Source organism: Saccopteryx leptura, chromosome 2 (genome assembly GCF_036850995.1).
Source record: "Saccopteryx leptura isolate mSacLep1 chromosome 2, mSacLep1_pri_phased_curated, whole genome shotgun sequence".
In the NCBI taxonomy this organism is placed as follows: domain Eukaryota; kingdom Metazoa; phylum Chordata; class Mammalia; order Chiroptera; family Emballonuridae; genus Saccopteryx; species Saccopteryx leptura.
In genome coordinates, this window is record NC_089504.1 from 359,611,851 (window position 1) to 359,636,196 (window position 24,346).

The window sequence follows — 24,346 nt, forward strand, 5'->3', positions numbered from 1 at the left end:
CTTTGTCTCCGGGTCTTGACTGGCGGGTCTGAGCTGTGGGTGTTGGGCACGCAGGGAGAGACAAGGGTGGACGGTATTTATGCCCTTTATGGAATATAGCTTCTGGTCTAAGACTTCTCCAGCAAGACAGAGTCACTGGTGTTTCACAAAGCCTGAGACGGAGCTCCAAATACCAAAGGAAAAGAAGGGGGCGGGGAGGAAGAGAGGCAGAGAGATTGAGAGAGAGAGAGAGAAGGAAAGAAAGGGCAGTTTCGCTTGGAAAGTCCTAGGGGCTTGCTGGTTCCAAATGTGATTTTCAGCTCAGTCTCTCAAACGGGTCAAGCTACCTCTAAGTGCCCAAGGAGAGCCGTCCCTGGCCCCCCTCCTTGCCACGCCTCGGGCGCCCGTCAGGGGCGCTGCAGGGCAGAGACGGCCAGGCCGTGTTCTTCCCACCCGCCCCAAATCCAGCAGCGGGCACAGTGCACCTTGCAGGGCCCCCATCCGATGCCGAACCTACAAGTCGGGTTTCTGCCTTTCACAGAACCGGTTCCTTCTATTCAAAACCAAGAGAAGACTCACAAGAAGAGACACCAGGGTTAGTGAAACGCAAGAATTTTTCTTCTAGCCATCGCTAGTGACGTGGTGCGGTGCAGGGACTGGGCGGCGGCCAGCGCCACGCAGCCAGCAGGGGCTGAGCTCACTGGGTTTCTGAGAAACTGTATTTAAATCTCCAAATGGTTGTGATTTCTCTATTACATAAACAATTCAGTCATTACGACATGTTGTGTTGCTATGCAAAGTGGAGCCGATGGTCACCAGGAAGCTATAATTCCTGCACCCAGCTGTTTCTAAGACAATCTCCGTGATGGGTCTGGCAGGCTCCTCCGCCACGCAGAGGCAGCTGGCTCTGGGGAGGCGTGGAGGCCCTTTCCTTGCGGCGCGGGGCGCTGGCTTCGCCCGTCCTCCGGAAGAAATAGGGCTGGCCCAGCCTTCCTGAAGGGACTGGCTCCGAAGGACAGGGGCTTTGTTCTCAGAACCAGGGCCCAAAGTCAGATCCATTAGAGACAGGGAAGGCCTCCACTGTCCCAATCAGTCTCTGGTGCAACTCCCTGCTGGAATGGTAGTTCCCGACACTGGGTGGCTGGGGGACAGAATGCAGGTCTCAGGTGACTGCACCTGCCAAGAAGAAGGAAAAAAAAAGCTGCTTCTGCAGTCTCGGGCTCTTCCCCAGGCCGGTTCTGACCCAGCCGGACCGCCTGCCTGATTGCGGGCCTGCCACGAGACTGGGGCTGAGACGTGTTTGCTACACTTGAAAATCTGACTCACAACTTTGGTCATTCTTTTCAAGGGTCGGGTTCTCAAGGACTCTCAAGGTGGGGCTTTTTTTCTGCCCTTCATTAGAAAGCTACCTGGGACTGAGACTCATATTCTTTGGGACCCCACCCTGCCGGCCGGGGCTGGCAGCTGTAGCCCGGGTCCCAAGGCTTGAAGAGAACTCTATTGATCAGACAGACACATTAGAACAGGGACTGGGAGCAGCGGCGCTGCCCTGTCTAGCCCGAGAGAGAAGGCATTGATTGACAGCTGTCAAACTCTGCAGGAAACAAGCTGGGCTGCTGCGGAGTACTGGCCCCGGGTGGTTGGAAAAGCCCATTTTAGAGACTGGAATGGTTAGGCACTCGGAAGCTGGGCAATGCCCGTCAAGAGTCTAGTGCAGGCCAATCAGAAGCCCAGACTGACGCTGCGTGCCAGGCGGAGAGGGCGTGCCAGGCTCTGCCGCCTTTCGGAGAGGTGCATTCACCGGTGCAGAGCCACCGTCCCCGGCCCGCCCTCCCCAGAGCCCGGGCCTCGGCACGGGGACTGCCTACTCATGGCGGAGACCCTCAGACTGGAGACTCGCCGGGACAGCCGCTCATTTAGGAAAGAGGTCAATGGGGAAGAAGCGACAGTTGTCCCAACCATGGAAGAAGGATGGATGAATCCTGGCCCACTTTTTAAAATAAAAAGGGAAAAGAGACTCCACTGATAAAAGATGAGCTTCAGTGTTTGCAGAGAGCTGTGACCTCGAAGGTGAAGCGGTGGGGAGGGAGGATGCTACAGGGGCCGAGGCCGCTTGCTGCTGGCGGAGGGATACGTGGCCCCAGGCCGGTAGCAGACAGGCCTGAGATCCTGCAGCAGCCTCGTGGAAGGAGGTCCCCGGGCTCTGCTGCGCCCCGGAGGTCTTGAAGAGAGCAGATTGCCCTGGGGCTAATGAGAACTAAGGTGTAGTTATAGTTATTAATAATAATGATATTTCAATGAACAAAAGTACCAGTTGTAAGCGGGTATCTGGCTTTCTTTATATGGTATCCAGATTTGAAATGCTTGTACTGAATAATCAGTTAAGATAAACAACACTTAGCCTATTATTTTAATAAAGGTGTGTTTTGATTGAAAATGCACCCGAGGTATGGGCGTGGAAGCCCTGTCTTGCCCCCTTATGCTTAAGGATAAGTGAGGTCTGACGCTTACACCGAGTCAGAGCAGGGGGCCCTGGAGGCTGTGAGCCTGACATCTCTGCAGGGGAGAGGCAGGCCTTACCCAGCGCAGCTAGAAATGCCAACTTCATGTTAACCGTGACGCCACAGATCCCCCAAAGTGGCCTTGCCACTTCTGGTCTGGCCTTTGGTTCAGAGTGCAGTGGCTGTCCCCGTGTGAGAAGCCCACCCCAAGAAAGCTAAGTAGCAGGGGACCCTTCCTGCCCAGCGTCCTCGCCCACCCAAGGCCTAGACGGCCGGTCCTCAGGGTCCAACCTGGCCAGCCCCCCAACATGCAAGTCCAGAGAAGTGAAGTCACTTGTCCAGGTCACCCAGCTAGCAGCGAAGGGCCGGGCCTGGAGCCCACTCATTTAAAGAACAGAAGCTGTTGTGTGCGGACATCAGCTCAGCGTTTGGCTGGAAAAGGCCTTTCCGTGTGGCTGAGCCAGCGTGCCGGGCTCTGGTTCCAAGCCAGCCCACGAGTTGCCAGGGCTCCGTGCTGAGCAAGTCAAGAGGAGGTGAGAAAGTCAAACAGACCTTCAATGCTGCCTCCCATGAGCCCCAAAATGGGGGGGGGCTTTAAGGAGACACTGTTGATACAGTCTTGGGGTTTTGCACAGCAACACTGGGAAGACGTGGCTATCCAGATTCTTCATCTTCCATTGGGCGGTCCGTGGGCAACCACCCGGCGCCCACCCCACAGGCAAAATGCATCCCAGGACGCCTCACCGTCCAGGAGTCCTGACGAGCGCGGCGCCTCTCCTCTGGGAACTGAACCATCTTGACACAGCCCGCTCCCTTCTCCTCTCCTTCACCTTGCCACCCGACTCCCTGACAGCATGGCCCTGCTCACGCCCGCCTTCGCTCCCTGCCCAATCCTTTAGCACTGCCAGCAAAACAGCCCGGCCGTTCTACTAACGCGCCCAGGGTCTTGCTGTCCAAGGCCCAGCCTGGGTCTGCGGGCATGTGCGGGCGTCCCCGGAGGTCAGCGGGCATCAGGGTCCAACTAGATAGGAGAGCTTGCTCTGCCCTGACTGATTCACGTGTGTTCACCAGTTTTCTCTGTGGCGCTGGGTGGAGAGTGGGACAGGATCCCCGGGCGTGGATTTGGAGACCAGCTGGCCCGTTAGATTCAGACGTGGGTCGGCGAGGAGTCCTTTTTTGGCTCCCACATGTGGCAGTTCATCTGATCCTCAGAGCGACCCTCTGAGGCAGGACATGTGTTTCTCTCCATTCTCTGAAGCGGGAAATAGATGGAGCCCCTTGGCCACACAGGTGGAAAGAGGTGTGGTCATCAGTGGGGCCGTTCATCACCTAGTTCAGGCTCTCTGCCTTTTGGGCACTTCCTGGCCCCTTCATGGTTGATCAGGGCCAGGTGACGGTCCCGGCGGGGAGCTGTGAGAGGAGGAGACGGGCTCACGTCTGAACCAGACGCTCCACTGTCAGTGTCAGAGTTTCCAAAGTCCCCTTTCCCGTCTGAGCCCACAGTGGCCATTCCACTGGCTCAGCTTCTGGGTGACGGGGTGCCGTCAGAGCTCCTAGTTGACCTTCGGGGGACTTCGAGCAGAAGCAGGACACCTAGGTCAGGGGTGGTGGGTCTAGGCCGCTGCCACTGGGGTGCCTGTGAATGTAGCTCGGTCTGCTCTCGCCACAGGGAGCAGAGTCCCCGTGCTGGACAGGGCTAGGCCGCCCCTCCTGGGGAGAGACGTGTGTCACGGCCACACGCTCACACGGATGGAAGGAGGACTGCTCAGGTGCAGCAGGACCAGGTGGGGCCATGTGGTAGCCCAGCCCTCCTAGGGAAGAGGTGCCAGGAATAGGGTCACCCACATTTTGCAGGGATTTACAACTGACCAGTCCCCGGAAGTCAAGGTTCCACTCACTGCAGGCTGGATGTCTGGACCCAGGTCCTCCCTCCTCACCGGAGTCTCAGGCCTCAGGGTCCTAGGACGTACCCCTGCACCAGGCAGCGCCATGCTTTTGCTCTGTGCCTAGCTCTGGGCACAGGGGTTTGGGTCACGCCCTGTTGAGACTAGTTGCCCACTGTATTCAGAAAATCCATAGGTGAGCCCCCCCACTCCAGGACTTCCCCACCACAGGCCTGTATTTGCTTTTTCTCAGTGAAACCTTATGCTTTGGAACCTGCCCCGTCACCAACCCGAATTCTTTCCCCTTTTGCCACGGAGGGCAAAGCCAGGCCAGCTGGCAGCCTGCTTGCCGTACAGACAGGAGAGAGGGCACGGAGCTGGGCCTCTAGCCTCCACCCTGGAACCCCAGACACGCCCGTGGGCCTGCGGGCCTCTGCCGGCCTGCCCGTCTGCCCTGTTCCACACGCACACGCACACACACGTGCACCGTGCACACTCACGCACACCGTGCACACACACGCACACCGTGCACACTCACGCGCACCGTGCACACTCACGCGCACCGTGCACACTCACGCACACCGTGCACACTCATGCACACCGTGCACACTGGGCTGTCAGACCAGTTAAGGAGCCAGATGAAGGCACTGCTCCCCTGACTTCATAATCACACCTTTCTCTGAACCCTAACTAGTGCTTTCCAGAGTGACCCCTTCCCACGCCCCTCTCCTGGTCCAGCAGACGTGCTTCCGGCTGCTCACAGACGTTTCAGCCTTGGGCGTGGGGTGCACTAGGACCCAGCAAATGAAGAGGAACGTGCTCCTCAGGCTGGACCCCACCGAGCCCAGAAACAGTTCTTAGCAGCAGCAGCAGCAGCCCTGGGAGTGGCGACTCGCGGGGTGACCTGGGCAGGGTGGTGGTGATACACTGAGACGTGCGCCTGTGTCACACTGTGCCCATGTGCCTGTGTCACCGCCCTCATGCCACTCCTTCCTCCCTGCCGGGGCAGTGCGGCCAGGACTGTCCATTTATTTCCTACATGGACATCTGACTTCCTTAGCAGACCAGACATTAGTGTGGGTTACAGACCACCCATTAGTGTGGTGCAGGGGTCCCCAAACTACGGCCCCCTGAGGCCATTTATCCGGCCCCCACCGCACTTCCGGAAGGGGCACCTCTTTCATTGGTGGTCAGTGAGAGGAGCGTAGTTCCCATTGAAATACTGGTCAGTTTGTTGATTTAAATTTACTTGTTCTTTATTTTAAAAATTGTATTTGTTCCCGTTTTGTTTTTTTACTTTAAAATAAAATATGTGCAGTGTGCATAGGGATTTGTTCATAGTTTTTTTATAGTCCGGCCCTCCAACAGTCTGAGGGACAGTGAACTGGCCCCCTGTGTAAAAAGTTTGGGGACCCCTGGTGTGGTGTCATCCCCGAAGGCGCCAGCTCACCTCCGGGTGGGTGGAATCTGTTAGTAGCCACGGGCAGTGACCACGTGAGGAACCTTGGGCTAGCACCAGAACGACCAAGGTAGGACCCAGAAGCGCCTCCCGGAGCCCGACACCCGTAGTGGGTGCCACACAATTTGCTTTCACCAAAGCAACGCACACCAGGAGCTCTGAGCTTTGAGGGAGTTTATTTGAAGCAACTTTCATGTATCAAAACGGTGCTGGGCTTCTCTCCGTCCTTGGCAGGTGGCACAGCTGGAGGTCCCTTTATTGCCACTAGCTGGTAGGCCAGACCGCAACGACCACGATAGCCACGAGCAGCAACAAAATCACCATGATCATCCCTGAAAAACAGAAGCAGAAAAGACCCCTTTGAGTGATCCCCACCGGACGAGCATCACACAGCCCAGTGCGTGTCACACGTCGGCGAGGCTGAGGGAGGCAGGTCTCCGGGGCCCCCGGGGAGCCTCTGCTTTGTGCTTCAGCACCTGACGGGGCGTCAGCAGGTCCAGGGCGCCGCCGCCACACAGCTCTGGCTTTGTGGGCCCGTAGCTGCGGAAGGGAGGGACCTCGGGGGACACTGGTCGGCTCCCACCCCACCACCTCCAGGGCTGTGCCTGCCGGGGGCAGGAGCTCCTGACAGCAGGGCTGGGGGCCTGGGGGGCCTGGGGGGTCTGGGGGGACGCTCCCATTCAGCATTTGGATGGGCGAGGAGGGCCCCAGCTTATGCGTGCAGCCCGGCCCTGTTTTCTGTCTGCATTGATGAGACGCTGACAAAGCCAAGGGCTTCCGAGTTTACAAAGAAATCCATTCTAGAATCCCTTCTCTCCACTCTCCACATGGCTTTGCCTTTTCTTCCAGAGCCCAAGATACTGATGTCATCCATCTATAAAAATAGCCCACAGAGGGACTTCTTCTTCATCTATACATTTTTATGTTAGTATTTTCTCTGTTTTATTTCCCCAAGTTGTTGGCTGAGGAGGGGGGACAAGGGAGAGTTCCTCCCCTCCCCCCCCAGCCAGCCTGCTCCCTGTGCTCTACTCTGCCTGCCCCCCCCCAGCCTGCTCCCTGTGCTCTGCTCTGCCTGCCCCCCCCCCAGCCTGCTCCCTGTGCTCTGCTCTGCCTGCCCCCCCCCCCAGCCTGCTCCCTGTGCTCTGCTCTGCCTGCCCCCCCCCAGCCGGCCTGCTCCCTGTGCTCTGCTCTGCCTGCCCCCCCCCAGCCGGCCTGCTACCCCCCAGCCAGCCTGCTCCCTGTGCTCTGCTCTGCCTGCCCCCCCCCAGCCAGCCTGCTCCCTGTGCTCTGCTCTGCCTGCCCCCCCCCAGCCAGCCTGCTCCCTGTGCTCTGCTCTACCTGACCCCCCCAGCCAGCCTGCCCCCCCCCCCCCAGCCGGCCTGCTCCCTGTGCTCTGCTCTGCCTGCCCGCCCCACCGGCCTGCTCCCTGTGCTCTGCTCTGCCTGCCCCCCCACCCCAGCCAGCCTGCTCCCTGTGCTCTGCTCTGCCTGCCCCCCCCAGCCAGCCTGCTCCCTGTGCTCTGCTCTGCCTGCCCGCCCCACCGGCCTGCTACCTGTGCTCTGCTCTGCCTGCCCCCCCCAGCCTGCTCCCTGTGCTCTGCTCTGCCTGCCCCCCCCCAGCCGGCCTGCTCCCTGTGCTCTGCTCTGCCTGCCCCCCCCCAGCCGGCCTGCTACCCCCCAGCCAGCCTGCTCCCTGTGCTCTGCTCTGCCTGCCCCCCCCCAGCCAGCCTGCTCCCTGTGCTCTGCTCTGCCTGCCCCCCCCAGCCAGCCTGCTCCCTGTGCTCTGCTCTACCTGACCCCCCCAGCCAGCCTGCTCCCCCCCAGCCAGCCTGCTCCCTGTGCTCTGCTCTGCCTGCCCCCCCCAGCCAGCCTGCTCCCTGTGCTCTGCTCTGCCTGCCCCCCCCAGCCAGCCTGCTCCCCCCCAGCCAGCCTGCTCCCTGTGCTCTGCTCTGCCTGCCCCCCCCAGCCTGCTCCCTGTGCTCTGCTCTGCCTGCCCCCCCCAGCCTGCTCCCTGTGCTCTGCTCTGCCTGACCCCCCCAGCCTGCTCCCTGTGCTCTGCTCTGCCTGCCCCCCCCAGCCTGCTCCCTGTGCTCTGCTCTGCCTGCCCCCCCCAGCCTGCTCCCTGTGCTCTGCTCTGCCTGCCCCCCCCAGCCAGCCTGCTCCCCCCCAGCCAGCCTGCTCCCTGTGCTCTGCTCTGCCTGCCCCCCCCAGCCTGCTCCCTGTGCTCTGCTCTGCCTGCCCCCCCCAGCCTGCTCCCTGTGCTCTGCTCTGCCTGCCCCCCCCAGCCTGCTCCCTGTGCTCTGCCTGCCCCCCCCCCCCAGCCGGCCTGCTCCCTGTGCTCTGCTCTGCCTGCCCCCCCCCAGCCGGCCTGCTCCCTGTGCTCTGCTCTGCCTGCCCCCCCCCCAGCCGGCCTGCTCCCTGTGCTCTGCTCTGCCTGCCCGCCCCACCGGCCTGCTCCCTGTGCTCTGCTCTGCCTGCCCCCCCCCCCAGCCAGCCTGCTCCCTGTGCTCTGCTCTGCCTGCCCCCCCCAGCCAGCCTGCTCCCTGTGCTCTGCTCTGCCTGCCCGCCCCACCGGCCTGCTCCCTGTGCTCTGCTCTGCCTGCCCCCCCCCAGCCTGCTCCCTGTGCTCTGCTCTGCCTGCCCCCCCCAGCCTGCTCCCCCCAGCCGGCCTGCTCCCTGTGCTCTGCTCTGCCTGCCCGCCCCCCCAGCCGGCCTGCTCCCTGTGCTCTGCTCTGCCTGCCCCCCACCCCCCAGCCGGCCTGCTCCCTGTGCTCTGCTCTGCCTGCCCGCCCCACCGGCCTGCTCCCTGTGCTCTGCTCTGCCTGCCCCCCCCCCCCCAGCCGGCCTGCTCTCTGTGCTCTGCTCTGCCTGCCCCCCCCCCCCCAGCCGGCCTGCTCTCTGTGCTCTGCTCTGCCTGCCCGCCCCACTGGCCTGCCTGCCCAGCCAGCCTCCCCAGCTCCTGCATCTGGACGCAGGAAGGCCTGCTTCTGCAACACCAATGAAGGGACCAGGAGAACACAGCCCCTCGCTCACGGAGCTCCGTGTCCTCCACACGCGCCCAGTGTGACGAGTGCGTCCCACGGCCAGGCCCACGGGGCCCGCGTGGTCACAGCGTGTACCGGAGAGGCGCCGCTAGTCCAGGGCAAGCACTCAGTGAGCGTTCGCTCGCCGAAGGGTCCCTGAGCGGCCGAGGCCACAGGAGGGAAGCAAGGAGCAGGGAGACGGAGCACCTGCTCTGGAAAGTAACAGGTGAGTCAAACCCTTGGGCCCATGTGGTCTCCCGGCCACCAGGGTCGCCCACCCCAGACTGAGGAGCTGTTTCTGGGAAGGTCCGGGCCCTGAAGACTTCAACCACTTACTCTCAGAGGATGCCATGAACACTTATTCAGCTTCTTAGCTAGATAACCACTGACTGTTTAAGTTTCAATTCATTAAAAGGAAGCAAAGTGAAAAAGTCAGTGTCTCTATGGCACTAACTCACCCTATTCCAAGTGCTTATTAAGGAGCCACATGTGGCCAATGGTCACCATACTCTACGGAGACAGTCAGGGACCTTCCTATCATCACAAAGTGCAAACTGACCAAGTGGCAGCTTTGACTATTCCTGCCATGGCTGCGCCCCGGATACTCGGACAGATCCCGGTGTGGGGGCCGTTGTGGGGGCTCGGTGCGCATTTGCAGCGAGACCCTGAACGCCGGCAGGTCAGCGTCTTTGCTGAGCTCTCTCTGCGCCTGGACGGCTTCGTGCACTGCGGGCTCTGCTGCCCCTTCCTCTAGACCAGGGGTCGGGAACCTATGCTTGCGAGCCAGATGTGGCTCTTTTGATGGCTGCATCTGGCTCACAGACAAATCTTTAATAAAAAAAAATAATAACATTAAAAATATAAAACATTCTCATGTATTACAATCCATTCATTTCCTACTGGTCATGTGCATGGTTGCGGGTGGCTGGAGCCAATCACAGCTGTCCTCCAGGACAACACCAAATTTTTATTGGATAATGCGTAATGTACACAGGTCGTTGTATGGCTCTCACGGAATTACATTTTAAAATATGTGGCGTTCATAGCTCTCTCAGCCAAAAAGGTTCTCGACCACTGCTCTTGAGTTAGTTGTGCTAAATCATCTTTTGTCTGGGACATGGCCCGTTTTTCCTGAGTATTTGAAAGTATTGGCATAAAACAGTTCATTATATTCTTATAATTCAAACACAGTGCTTGCTGTATCTGCGTCTTTCTTTCCCTTTCTAACCACTTCTTTGTGCGTTCTCTTTTCTCTTGACTAGCCTTGCCCCAAGGTGTGCCTTTTTATTCATCTTTTCCCAGATCAAGTTGGACTTGGTGGATCAGCCTTCGTTTGTTTTGCTTTATGAATATCTGCATTTGTTTTCCTGAATCCTACTATTCTTAGACTTTCTCTGGATTTACTTTGCTGTTTTTTCTCTAACTTCTTGACTTGAAATGTAACTCATTCCTTTTCCAGCTTTCTTCCAAATATTACTCCCCTAAACCTTGATAGGAAATAATCAGTAATTGTTGTTAGTTTCCAAATTCTAAATACTTAAAGAATTTCAACAATATCTTCTTTGGTCCAATAATTATTTAGATGTGTGCTTTAAATTTCCAATTATATTGAAATGTACTTATCAAAATATTTATTTTTTTAAATTCTGAGATAACACATGTACAACATTTTGGTGTGAAAAGTATCTGTGATTTCTATTGATGACAAAGTTCTACTAACACCGCTGTGGTCTTGAAGAAAATGCTAAATCTCAGTAAGAGGCCAGTGAAAATAAGAACGCAGTTAGCTTTCTCCTCCACGTTCACAGACTCCCTGAATTCCCACTCACAGATCCCCAGGATTCACTGTGGTTCAGGCTGTGCCAATTTAAAACCCAGTACATCCATGATTTTAAATTCTGACCGCCTCAGAAGTATATAAAAAGCTTCCCTGTCGTCTCCTTGTGGCAGGCGGTGCATTTTTCCTAATATACCTCCTTTCTCTGATGACCCAATCTTTTGAGAGTACTCCTTCTGGGGAATTAAGACTCCCCCCACCCCAACTTCATGTGGCAGGAAACACTACATCAGGGGCCAGCAAACTGCGGCCCACCGACCACATCTGGCTTGTGATTTGTTTTTGTACAACCCATAAACTAAGAATGGTTTATATACATTTAAAAGGTAGTCAAAAAGAAAAAAAAAGATGCCATCCTGTCCGTGGTCTGCAGAGCTGTGCCGACCCTGCTCTGTGTCACTGCGGCCAGTGACGGCCCCGCCGCAGCCTGGGTCACGCCTTCGGGGTCTGGTTTCCAGGTCTCTGTCCGTGCACGCCACCTGGGGATTTCCGTCCTTCCTTGTAATTCAGCTACGCATTGACATTTCAGAGGCTGTTGTAATATTTTATCTAGCATTTCAAGATGCTGGTTGTAGTGAGGTGTGTGTGTGTGTGTGTGTGCGCGCGCACGTGTGTGAACACTATCTCCATCCACCCTTGCCAGAACCAGAAGAACAAATTTCTCTTCATCCATTTCTGCCTCCAGAAATAGCTGTGGGTTGACCACAAGCTGCACCTGGGCTGGAATCGCAGTATTTCTTGACTGGGGTGGAAGGTTTCTATGGCACAATATAAAAACGTAACAGAGGTGAGGGAAGCCGCCGGACCGGGGCAGAGCCCTGGGGAGATGGCGGGCCCTCCGGAGCCCCGGCCCACCCGCGATGAGGAGGGCTGCGTTCCGGAGGAGAGAAGAGAAACAACGAGCGGTGTTCCGGGAAGGGCTGGCGCGGGCGCAGGCGGGTGCCGAGTTGGAGGACGCCCGAGGCTGAGAAGTTCCCCAGTTCCCGGTGTCGCGAGCGTTCTGGACCGAGGCTGCGATGACCCAAAGGAGAGGCCGAGACAAGCGACCTTGAGTTTTCAGATCAGGGTGGTTATGGGGACAGAAGAACAAGTGATGAGAGCAAAGAAACCAAGCTCAGCCACTGGCTGGGGAGAAGAGACCACGCGTCTGGCTTTAAACACGGGAAGCTACAGCGGAAGGGCGGAGGCCGCAGCACCAGCGGTTCTGCCACCGTCTGCGTGCGCCACGGCGGTGGGCCGGCTCGCAGCTCGTACAACCCAGTCCATTCTCCACGATTCAGCTGGAATGGAGATCAGATCAGGCTATTTCCTGGCTTAAAACTCTCTGACGGTTTAAACTGAAACCCAAACCCTCCGTGGTGGCTGTGAAGGCCCTGGATAGTCTGGCCCTTGCCACCCGGGAGCCCCGCTCCGAACCGGTGCTCTAGCCGTCCTGGCCTTCGGTTCCTCCCGTGTGCCACAGTCCTTCTGCCTCCTGGCCTCTCTCCTGACATCCTTTCTACCCGAGGCTCAGTTAACCCCTCCGCACCCTCCAAACTCGGCCGCAATGTCAGCTCCTGTAGGCCCTCCATCCAGACCTCCCGCTGAACAGGCCCTGTTGTCCTTCTGTATCCCTGTAGTCACCCTTATTAAACCATCACGTAGGTCCTCAGTTACTGTCTCCAGTGTTGGCACATGAGCGCCTCTGGCGAGGACTGGACCTGTCCAATCTGCCACCATCTCCCCAGAAACGGGCACAGAGCCTGGCTCACAAAAGACACTTAACACATTCTTTTTATATAAGTAAATAAATGTATGAGATATCTGGAAGGCACAAGAAGAGCCAATAAGAAAGACACAGAAGCAACAATCAATAGTGAGAGAAAAGCTAAAAAAAATGTGTCACAGAGGCTAAGAAAAGAGACAATTTGGAAAGAGGCCAGTGCTGGTCTACATACACGGCAGAGACCCCAGGAGGACAGGGGAAAGGCCGGGACCTCTGAGAGCTCCACCAGCACAGGGTGAGCAGGAGGCTGGGCGGCTCTCCTGGAACTATTATTACCGAGTGTTTTCTCTTTAAGCTGCCAATTACTCTATCGCAGACACTGTGAAGTAGACAAACTGTGCCACAGCACAGGTGTGACAGGTCCACAATACCTGTGACAAATGAAAATGCACTTCAGCCAGAGTACTGTCACTTGATAATATGTGATAAACTGGGTTCTTGTCCCAAGAGGAAAAAGGGGACTTTGAGAACAAATGGCAAATAAGACTTTGCCATTGTCAATCCTTTCGGAACAAACAGGGGTCCTTTGGGTCGGAGATTCTCGCTAGGTTTAAGTAAAATGGTCAACTGAGGAAGTAATTTTAAATGGCAAGTGACAGTGATAAGCCAAAGCCACTCGGAGCCCTTTGGATTCTTTGGGACAAACACTAGGTGTTTACACACCTTATCACCCTTCCTCTTTAAGAAGTGTGGCTTTCCCGGAATGCGAGCCCAGCTCTGGCACCTGTCCTGAATGGAGGCTGTTTCTTCTGCAGGGTGCGTCAGAAAGAGTGACCAAGGGGCTGCTGAGAGCCAGGAGGGCGAGGCCACGCTGCACGCACGTGCGCGTTCTGCGCCGATGGCCAGGGGTGACACGCCTCGCTGGGTGCTCCGCATAGATGACGCTCCTCTCTGCAGGATACACCAGGAGCTGAGGTTCTCAGAGGGTCACGCTCCTACTTACAGTTCGCGCTGGTAAGAGGAAGAGCCAGAACTGGAATCTGGGTTGGGCTGAGCCCCAGGACATGCTCTCCCCAGTTCTCCGCACCTGGGGGCGAGGGGGGGCTGTGCAGAGTGAATTCTGACCCCCCCCCCCCTCGCGTGGGGTGTGACAGGGAAGGAGAGAGAGGTCCAGACGTCTTTGGGCTGCTCTCTTTTCCTACCTTCTTTTCTTTTCTTTCTCCTCCTTTCCTTCCTATAACTTCCTACGGTGAGAAAATGGAAACAGATACAGAAGTAGACAGAAGAGGATAGTGAACCGATTTAACAACGACCGATTCCCGGCCAACGCGGTAGACCCCTGCATTGCTCCCTGCCCCCAGGGTAGGATTTTGAAGCAAATCACAGACAGATTTCATTAACAAATACTTTTGTAAGTATCATCAGAAGATAAGGCATCATTAAGAAAAATAAAAACATAAAGCTCCACGGGCACATGAAGCACAGAGGGGTGGGTGTGTCCTAAAGACAGCGCCCGCGGGAACAGTCTCCGCCGGTTCGGCCCCAGGACACACGCGAAAGAGAGGACTTCTTCCTTTGGCCTCAGAGCAGTGCTCAGACCTCATCCATCTCCTCGCTAAGGAAATACGTGACATTTCAGAACGAGGAAAGACAGCCCAAGTCCTGGGCACCTGCCAACTTCCGAAACAATGGCTGCTCTTTGCCCCCAGCCCCAGCACGCCAGCACCTGGTGAGGCTCCGGACAACGGAGCCGTTCCCTCCGCGCGTGACGCGGCTCCCGGTGCCCTGGGGCCACGGGCACCTGGCGGGGCGGGTTTTCCTGTCCAGTACCCAGGTGCCCCTTCTTGGGGGCGGGCACGGGATGCCAGAGTTATAGGAGTGGAAAGAAATGTCCGTTTCCTTTGGTCCCAGTTTACCAGATGAATATACTATTGCTCAACCACTTATAATATTTGCAAGCCCAGCTCATGGCGATTAAAAAAAGATGTAAGAAAACAAACTCCCCCCTTTTTTTTCATACTGGGAAAGGGCATGAAACGCCGTCTCTCGGGAGCCGTGTTGTGTGTTCCGAAGGTGGTTCGTCTGGAGTCATGGTCCCTATTTTTTTTTCCAGTGGAATACTGGAAACCTGCAAATTAGGGAGGCTGTGCTGCCAACACCTCTGACACAGCCGAGCGTAGGTAACAGCTCGGCCCGTGCTAATGAGGACGAGGAGGAGGAGGACGTGGCGCCTGGCTGTTCTCGCGAGAGGGAGAGCTGACCTGTGTCGGCCACGTCTCCCTTGAAGCTGTAGGAAAGGTGGGGAGTGAGGGGGCGGGACAGAGGGGGAGGGAGGTGGGAGGGGGCGGGACAGAGGGGGCGGGAGGTGGGAGGGGGCGGGACAGAGGGGGCGGGAGGTGGGAGGGGGCGGGACAGAGGGGGCGGGAGGTGGGAGGGGGCGGGAGGTGGGAGGGGGAGGGACAGAGGGGGAGGGAGGTGGGAGGGGGCGGGACAGAGGGGGCGGGAGGTGGGAGGGGGCGGGAGGTGGGAGGGGGCGGGAGGTGGGAGGGGGCGGGAGGTGGGAGGGGGCGGGAGGTGGGAGGGGGCGGGAGGTGGGAGGGGGCGGGAGGTCGGGGGCCTGAGGGGCAGTTCTCTCTGGAAGCCTTCTTACCTGGCTCTGTTTATCACGGAGAAAGCCATACACTGGGCTATCTGTGGTTGGTTGTTTTGAACCGAAATACATAGTCTCCCTCCCATTGCCTGCTCGGGGTTTCACATTGGAAAAGGCAGGGCCAACAAACAACTCTCACGCGGCTAATAACCTTTAAAGACCCACAGAGGACCTTTATGAGAGGGTCCTGCAGCGTTTTCCCCCAGGGTGGCCATCCGTGGGTGACATTTGCTTATGTATTAACCGGTGGGCTCTTGCTGATCAAACCGATTTCTTCTTTTTTGCAGCAGACTCCTGAGTTCAGGTGCAGAGTAAGCAGGAGAGTAGATGAAATTGGAATATTTGTTTTCGAAAGTTCATGTAAATGTTCCCTTTAATCCCGTGCCTGGGCAAACACACTAAGACAAGAACCAACGCCGTGCAGGGAAGGGGCACATACTGACGTTTTGGTTTCCGGATTGGATGGCTGGAGGACTGCAGTGACCCCTGAGGTCACCCCTCGGCCGAGGCCTGCCCGTTCTGGAGCTGACTGCTTCGCTCGTTGGCCGCGGGGCGTGGGCACTCGCCACCTTCCTCCCACCACCCGTCCACGATCTCAGCGGCGCTGGGGAAGCCACCACAGGACTTGGGGTGACAGGCATCTGATGCCTCTGTGGAATCGATGTCACACTGTTCCACACCTTCCTTTCCCCCAGGAGTGCGTTCGCTAAAACACTGCACGAGGCTTCTCTGCTTTGCCGAGCTTGGTTTGGTTCGTACCGGGCATTCTTCCCACCCCACCAGGCTTTCCTTTCTCTGCCTGGGCTAACTCTGCCCTGTAGCTTCAGGGGGTGGCCATCTCCTCAGCTGCCCTCCACCCCTCTTCCCCACCCCCCCCAGTTTACACCCTCCCCCCGGGTTCAGTTTCCACTTCCTCCAGGAAGGCTGCCGGGCCCCGGCCTGACACAGCTCCCCTGCCAGTCACAACCGGGCCATTGCCCTTAAACGCCTGTCCTCCACCTTTAAGTTCTCATATTATTTACGAATCTGTCTCTCCTTAGGTCACAGGACCTCCGAGGACAGGGTCACGTGATCTGATGTGCTAGGAGGGGCACTGGTTTGGGGAGTCAGGAAGCCTGGCTTCAGACCTGTCACTCTCCAGCTAGGAGATGCTGGGGAAGTCCCTTGCTTTCTGAGTTTCACCATCTGGAAAACAAGCCTGGAAACACTGATTTCTTAGGCTCCTTGTGAGGGTTCAGTAAGAGGAAATACATGACACTCCTAGCACGGAACTGGCACTCCATGAACGGTCGCCATGACGATGATAATTATTCCTGCTGCAGAACCCACCACCCAAGAACGGGGCCTTGTGCTCAGCAGAAGCTCCGTCCACGGCCTCAGAGGGCCGGCCGCTCAGTGTGACAACAGAAATAAAGTGTCACTCGTTGCAGAAGGGAAGGAAGAGGAGCCAACACAGAGGCACACCTGGGTGGCATCTGGTTTAGAAACAGAGAGCCCAGTTCTGGCCGAGGCCCCGCGGTGACGACGGCGTCCAGGAAAGGCTGGACGTCCCCAGTGGAACATCTGGTGGCATCCGTGTCGGCTGCGAGCCACAGGAAGGGCAGCTGTGCTGGGCGGGGCGCTGGCTGGGGCGAGAAGGCCAGCAGCGCCCAGCATGCGAACACCAGGTGAGGAGAGCTGAGAGACACCGTGATGGGAAAGGCCACGAGGGAGGGAGGGAGGGTTGGGGCAGGGGCACGCGCCCAGGACGGGGTCGCGGGCACGGGAAGAGGTCAGAGCAGACTGAGGGGGCCTGGCGGAGCTCTGCAGCTGTCCCCGGCACTGTAGCTGGGTAGGCCGTGGGCGAGGCTGGGCAGAGGGGGCTCCGGGCTGGGCAGCTGGGCACGCTAGCTGTGAGGGCACAAATAATAATGACAGCAAAGATAGGAACAGTGAGGACAGATGTGAACGAGATAGGAGCTGCCGGCACGCCATAAGGCACGTGTGCTTAGGATGCGTGCAGCGCCTGAAGTCCTTTTTGCTGTCACCATGGGGACGAACTGATAGAACAGAAAGTTTCCCCAGTTTGCAGGTGAGAAAATGGCAGCTCAGTGCTTGCTCGCCCCCACTGCCCATCAGAGAGCCCGATGGAGGCAGGCGGCCGACAGCTGTGGGCACAGGACCACATTCTCCAGGGGCCAGGGCTCAAGATGGGAGGCGGCGACCGGGAGGCCACGAAAGTCCTTCTAGACAAAGATGGAAACTCAGGGGTTGTGACACAAAAGTGAGAGTGTAACTATAGAAGGGACAGTGTAACTCCTCAAAGAATTCGATGAGAAGGCAAAGAATTGGGCTAGAATCTGCCTGCGGTTTGGTTCTGACTGAAAACAAAGAAAACTCGAAACACGCTTGAACCTTTCCTGGCTTTCTGTCACACTGCCCGCACACATTTGTGCCTGCATCTGCGTCTCACCTGTCAACACGCGACAGTCCAGGGATGGCCCCAGGGGAAGGGGCATGGCTGGACACCCCAGCCTGGCCCCGCGAGCCCACGTGGGCAGGGGCCCCTCCGGCACCTCCACGCTCCGCCTCCTGGGGCCCAGGACAGAGACACACAGTCCCCAAGGCCGCAGGACGATGACGTGGTGTTTCGTAAGGGCCACGGGCCTGGCACACGGTCAGTGCTGGCTAAAACTGGCTCCGTTCGGAAAAGAACAAGCTTCCTGAAGGCAGAGACCGTGGTCCTCTCCCAGGTGGCTCTCTGGAGTGGCAAGCCCGGTGTCCCGGTGTGTCCGGGCTGGATTTGTGCGGAGGTGACGTGGGGAGGACGGTGGTATCTTCTTTCCGCTTGGCCTGTCTGTCTTCTGTCCCCGGGCTGGCGCCCCCGTTTGACGCAGAAGGAGGCGAAGTTCTGCGTAAACAGAGACTCTTGGAAAGCATCAGCTCCGAGGAGAAGGTGCCGGTTGTGGGAGAAGGGAGCAGCGTGGGGACATCTGGGAGCTAGAGTGAGCGAGAGCCGCCTCAGCGGGGAGCAGGAAGGTGACCTGAGAGGTGTGGGGGCTGGGAGGGAAGGAAGGACTTGCCGAGAAACAGGAAATTAAAAGGAATTAAGACGGGGTGAGACGGAGCGGAGCAGCGGGACGGGGGCCTCGCCAGAGGTGGGTCCTGGGGTCTGGGCATCAGGGGGCTCCATCACAGCCACAAGGGCGGTGAGGCGAGGACGCAGCCCCCGGAGACCCCCTGTGAGAGCTCAGCTCACTCTCCCAGGGACAGCTGTTGGTCACAAAGAAGGGGTCAGGCTTGTTGGTCAAGCTGTCGCAACAGGCAGCTGACCAGGGCACCGTGCTGGGTAAGAGTTAGCTGTATGAGACTGACCCACCCCAAAACCGAGTCCCACAACTGTTTATGGGGCGCCCACTGTGGGCCATGTCCAAAGGCTCGTGCAGGGCCTCCCAGTCTCATGATAGGGGCAGAAAAATCAGCCCACCCTGCCTCCCCAAGACAAAGCCAGAACGCTGTGCCGATGATGCCTTCCTTAGAGGGAGTAGGTAAAAACCTCACCCTGTTGCTCTTCCTGCCCAAAAGCACTGACTAGCTTCTTCTCCAGAGGCCCCTTTCCTGTTCCAAAAGTGTTCTCCTTCCTTCCCGTCCCTGAAACAACGGTCAGCCCGGCGATCAGCACAGTTCAGCAGCAGAATTCAATTATAAGTAGATAATCCTTCATATCAGCGCACCCAGAGCAGCTTACGATGCGTTGTCAAGTCAGAAATGGAATGCCACTTCTCTGGCACTGTTAATACTTGCTAAGAAACATCCCTCGCCGTGCCGCGTGCTGCCCCGGGAATGCGCGTCTGCCTGGAGTCTGGCAGAAGGTTAAGTGTCTTTGAAGAGACAGTCAGGAACTCGGCTATGAATATCTTGTTTGGACAATTCCCTCTTGACGGAGTGTCAGGAGATTTCTGGATGGCTCCAGCTGGGCTACGGATTCACCGTTACGGCCCCTTCGCCTGTGCTCTGCGGACTGGGAGGAGTCACCTGGCCCCAATTAGGGACGCCGGGCGAGGCGGCAGGAGAACCTTGCTGCCCAAGTCCCCCTCAGGTACGGAGAGCCAGCCAGAGGCGCAGCCGTCAAAGAGAGGCCTTTCTCAATATATCAAGTGCTTAGCCACCTGATTGTTTTCTTTTAGAACAAATCATTTGACCAAGATGCAAAAGGCTACCGGATGGTAGGTCTAAACTGAGTCTTTGAGCTCCAGACTTCAAAAAAGCATATTATTGGTGGGGGGCGGTGCATGTCTATTCAACCGGACCCTGGCTCCGTACACACAGTTCACTGGGCCAGCGGTGGGGCCCAAGTGAGGCTGACCAGGCCCTCTTCTCCTGGAATTTTGGCTTCTGGACTGACCGTGCTGGGGCTCGGTCACAGTAGTTGTGACACTCTAGAGGGGAGGTCGACAAATGTAGGCTGGAAGTCCCCGGGATGTGCCTTTGTTCAGACTCTTCCCTAAGACGTGGCTGGCCCAGTTACCCCTTAGATTCTTGCAAGTAAGCCAACATCATTCAAATAAATTACATGTTCTTTAACCCAAATGAGCCAGTCATTACCTCTGACTTGTAGCCAAGACCTTTCAGTAAAGACACCATCAGCAAAAGTAAAAGTTTGCCTCTAATTATTTGGAAAACTACAGGAGTAACAGGAGAACGATTTCGCCTTCTTGAACTGGGGGGGGGGGGGGGGGGCGCTAGTTCCAAGGCCCCGCCCCTTGGAGCACCCGGACAGCGCGCGTGGGCTGAGTCCCCGCTGAACCACGTCACTGGTGAGGGGGCGTCTCGGATACGAAGCTCCTCCCTGTCACAGGTACAGAGCTAGCCTGTTATTTTACAAGCATTCTCTGGTGAACGCTCAGATGTACTGAAGAGTCAGGTGAACAGGAGGTGCGTTCAGGTCTGGGACCAGCGGTATGTGGGGCAAAGATGAGAGCGGAGAGTGTCCTCGCTGCGAACACCTGGTGGGGGGTGGGGGAAACCGGCTGCTCAGGGCTTGCTCCTCGGGGATCCCCCGCCCCCGCCCAGGGCACACCACGGGTGAAGCCGGTCTCCGGTGAGGGCACATGGTTCCTGCCGCCGCAGTGCTCTTCGGAAGAGCCATTTCTACCACCTTTAATGGTGCTAGCCCCTTCATATACATGACAGGCACTGACACACTGGGCTGCTCAATACATGTTTAACCAGCCCATCCTCACGTGGTTAGGAAAGCAAACAGGTGGTCCCCGAGCCTCACGTGGTTAGGAAAGCAAAAATTATATCGATAACATCCGCGTTGGCACCTCTATTGGCTCTTGAGTTTTCTAAGAAACATTGAGCTTCTGGGGTTCCAGGCTCTGTTCTAGCCACTGGGGTTACAGCAATAAGCGAAACAACAAGAGTCCCCGTCCTCAACCTCACTGAGTTGCTACTCATGTGTGTGCACATGTGTGTGTGTGTGTGTGTGTGTGTGTGTGTGTGTGTGTTTGCTGAGGGGTGCAATAGGTGAAGATGGACAAAAACCAACATAAGTAAATTGTGTAATGTGCTAGGGGGCCACAAGTACTAAAAAGAAAACCACAGCTCCTCTCTCCCCGTTGTGACTGCGAGTGGTCGCTCAAGGGCAGGCACCCCGCCCCCTCGGGCCCAGGAGAATCTGGGGGAGGGCATGCGGACGCCTTCTCGAAAGGGGCCAGCGCAGCGGGACAGGTAAACACGCGGTGGGTAAGGCCAGGGTGCCTTCCTCCGTGGCATCGAGGAGCTGCCATCCCTGGATGTTAATAACATGAGCTTAGAAATAACACATTACAGAAGGTTGCTGGAATGAGGGTGATGTAATGACCACTGGAAACAGAAAAGGGACTTACTGCGGAGCGCGGGAAGGAGGGAGGGGAGGCGGGGCCGGTCCGTGGGCGCCCAGCGTGCCCAGGGCAGGGACACCCGGTCAGTGGGCTCAGCCACCGCTCCTCTTTTGACAGTTCTCAGACCAAATGAAAAATATGCTTCTCAAAGGGGTGCTGAGGCCTGCACTGGGGCACTGTTTCACTCTATGATAGCCCCGGCTGGGAGTCACCACGTACTGGCCACCAGCTGCTTGCTGCAATCGAGCGGAGGCCAGGTTGTGGTGGGAGAAGTAGCGTGAAGTAATTAGATGCAAGACATCAGCTCTGCAGAACTCTGCGGGCATCCTGATCGATGCCTCTGACGAAAGGGGGGTGGCTGCCATCACTTCCGGTACTTTGGGTGGCGAGCCACGATGTCATCCTGCAGGCCACATCTGCCCCCACCGAGTCTCAGCATTCCTCCGGCCTCCAAGGTGACATGGATTATATATAACCACGAGCCAGGGTGGGGAGGGCAGAAGAAAGATGACTGTGAGACGCTGTGGGAAGAAAGAACAACAAGGGCCGGAGAGAAGCAGCCAGACGCGGTCCTTTCACTTTAAGAGCCGAGCCTCCCCCCAAAGAGCGAGAGCATGTGTCACGATCGCTTAGTTTGGCTGTGAAGCCTGTCCTCATCGTTGGGGCAGGAAGAGTGTTCAGAAGGCCACCCCTGCTTTCAAGTGGGCACCGGGAGGTCACTGTGAGCTAGCTCGCGGTCCCACCAGCTTCCAGCGCCGTGCACTCCCTCCCAGCCGGGCAGCGACACGGGCCGGGGAGCCAGAGGGCTTGCATCCAAATCACGCAAGCACTGTCGTTTGGGTAAGGAATCCAACCTTCCGAACCTGACATCAGGCGACGCGTGCAGGGCTTGGTGCCAAGCACACCACCTGGCGCACGGCGCGTTCTCCACTGAGGGCGGCTGCTGTTACCGCCTCCGGGAAATCATTCTTGCTGCAAAAGGGGCATTCCCAATCACAAATATCTGTATGGAGGACACTTTGATCTGAGGAGGACCCAGCCGCCTGCCTGTCCTCAGGATGGACACGAGCCAGGTAACCAACACGGTGGCCACACCCTTGTTCAGATCTCTCTACTTCGCTCGTCACAGACTCCAGCACAAAAAGAGCTTTTGAAACGTACACTCATGCAAAAATCTTCCAACAGCCTGTATGCCGAAACGTATACAATGACCTAGATGAAGAGCACTGTGATTCGTATTTGCTCAATCAGAGGGGAAGGGAGTCTTCGGCTCAGAGTGCCACCCCTCCCAGTCCCCGTCTTCAAGCCTTGGGACACTCACTGAATGCCTTTGCTGCAGCCAGATGCTTGGTGGCAGGGACGGAGCGAAAACCACCAGGGACAGCGGTCAGCGGCGAGTTTTTCATTAGTAGCAGGAAGAGAGCCATTGGCGTTGTGAGCCCCATGGGCAGCAGCGAGATGGGCAGAGGAAGAACAGAAGAGAGACTTGGACGCTGCTTTGCACCAGGTCACGGAAAAAGGGCCTCCGACCAAAAGTTGCACCAGGCTCGCAGCTCGATCTAGGAGACACGCAGGCGCCCTGGGGACAGTCCGGCTGCAGAGCCCCGACTGAGTGCGCGGTGACGCTCTGGGCACCGCCCCACTGTGGGGTGGGAAACTCTCCCTTTCTTGTGGGTGACGCAACCTTGTCACCTCCGTTCAGTCCTATTCTCAGACACTCTCCCCTGCCCCCAGAGACATCCTTCTCTGAACAGCGGGCCCCCTGAGGGGCCGTGAAACCTGACCTTCATTGAGGGAAGTGCCCCTGGGTGTGGTGGCAGACAGTGAGACGGTGGCCCCGAGTGAAAACTGACAGTGGAAACTGGGTGCCCCCCCAAACCCTCTGACATTGTGCCCAGCTCTAGTGACATCACCCACGAACCCAGTGACAAAAGGCGGACAAAATCTCTGGCTCTACGACATTCCAGAATATGATTGGCCTGAAGATGGTTGAGCAAGGACTCGGTTGGCAAGAAGGATGACAAGAAGCATTTGAGGCCCAAGGATTCAGCGTGGCAGACTGAGGGAACCGGCCCAGAATTCTCTCTTAAATGTGGCTTATGTCACTTTTTTAGGATAAGGCAACCTGGGTAGAAGTCCTTCTTCTCTCCTCTCCTCTGAAGGCAGTGAGTGTGTAAGTAAAACACAGTCACAGAAGGGCACTCTGAGGGTCACAGCTGAGTGTCACGGGTCGCCCATTAGCCGGTTCCAGCCAAGACCAGGTATTGGCCTACCGCACGCCCGGCACAAAATAAAGGTGTTTGAAGATAATATGAAAATCGTATCATCAGCCTTCTCCTTATCCACTTTCTGAAAAAAGAGGAGGACGGTTCAAAATGTCAGATTTGGCTCTGAAATATTTGTTGGCTTACGTGGTCTGTCAGATATTTCTGAAGTCGTTTCAAAGGAAAAGTAAAAAGTGGGATTAGGACCCACTCCCAGTGAAACGGCCCAGTTTCCCCTCTCGCCCTCTCCAGCCGTCCTCCTCACACCTCTGCGCCTCGCCAGGGTCTGTCCACGCTGCGGAGAGCCCCCCGACCGCTCCGCCACGCCCGGGGCGCAACACCAGTGCACAGACACTCCTTCTCCAGAGACGTGGCTCTCGCCCCCCGGCAGCCTGAGGACTGCTCTCTCTGGGTCTCTTCTAAAGAGTGAAAGCACAGGCTACAGAAAGAACCGTATCACTCAGGTAGATTAACAACTGACTGGGTTCACGGCTTAAGTCTGTAAGCTCTTTGAGAGGACAGACCATGAGTGTCCACATCTGTGTGCCAGCAGGTTGTACAGAGGTGACCGGCACACACGTCATTCAGTGCACGCTCAGCATATCTTTGTGTTTTGGCTGACTGGACTCGGTTGTTTAGATTGTCTGGACTCAAATATTGCTCGGATATTAAGAGTCAGTAGTATGGATTTCAAATGACATCTTCACTCGGTGGTAGTTAATGTGGAGATATTCCAGCAGCTAGAACAGTTCTTGGCACATAGTAAGTGCTCAATAAATAAGTGTTGAAAAATGAATGAATGAAGGAATAAAAGAGTATGAACTATCAGTGAAGCTGGTTACTACGGAACCTTGGTTCTAAAGAACTCTAAAAGGATACAAGTAAAGTAAGTACAGTTGGTACTGCCAAAATCAAAATATACTGCCCATTTGTGGTTAAAAATTCTAGGAGAATAGATTCTATATGTATCATATATGTAAATGTAACAGAGTTACATTTTAGTAAAATGTTGGGATTTCACCAGTGTTCATGGGTTTCCTTCTATCACAGATGATTCAAACTCAGAATTCTCAGCCAAATGGATACTTTTTGTATCAAATCCAAAAGTTCCAGTTTAGACTTCATTCATTCCCTGTGATTTTTTTTTAATCACCCTCTCTTTGCAGATATTCCTGAGAAGGT

At 56.7% G+C, this 24,346-nt stretch overlaps 1 protein-coding gene across 1 annotated transcript in view; it reads right to left on the reverse strand.

The window, feature by feature from the left end:
* Positions 1-5,979: 5,979 nt before the first annotated feature.
* STX8 (syntaxin 8) overlaps positions 5,980-24,346 on the reverse strand; it is a 225,675-nt gene continuing 207,308 nt past the window's right edge. Inside the window, exon 8 of the mRNA XM_066364862.1 lies at positions 5,980-6,154. Coding sequence (XP_066220959.1) covers positions 6,087-6,154 — 68 coding nt within the window. The 3' untranslated portion in view covers positions 5,980-6,086. The remainder of the gene's footprint in view (positions 6,155-24,346) is intronic.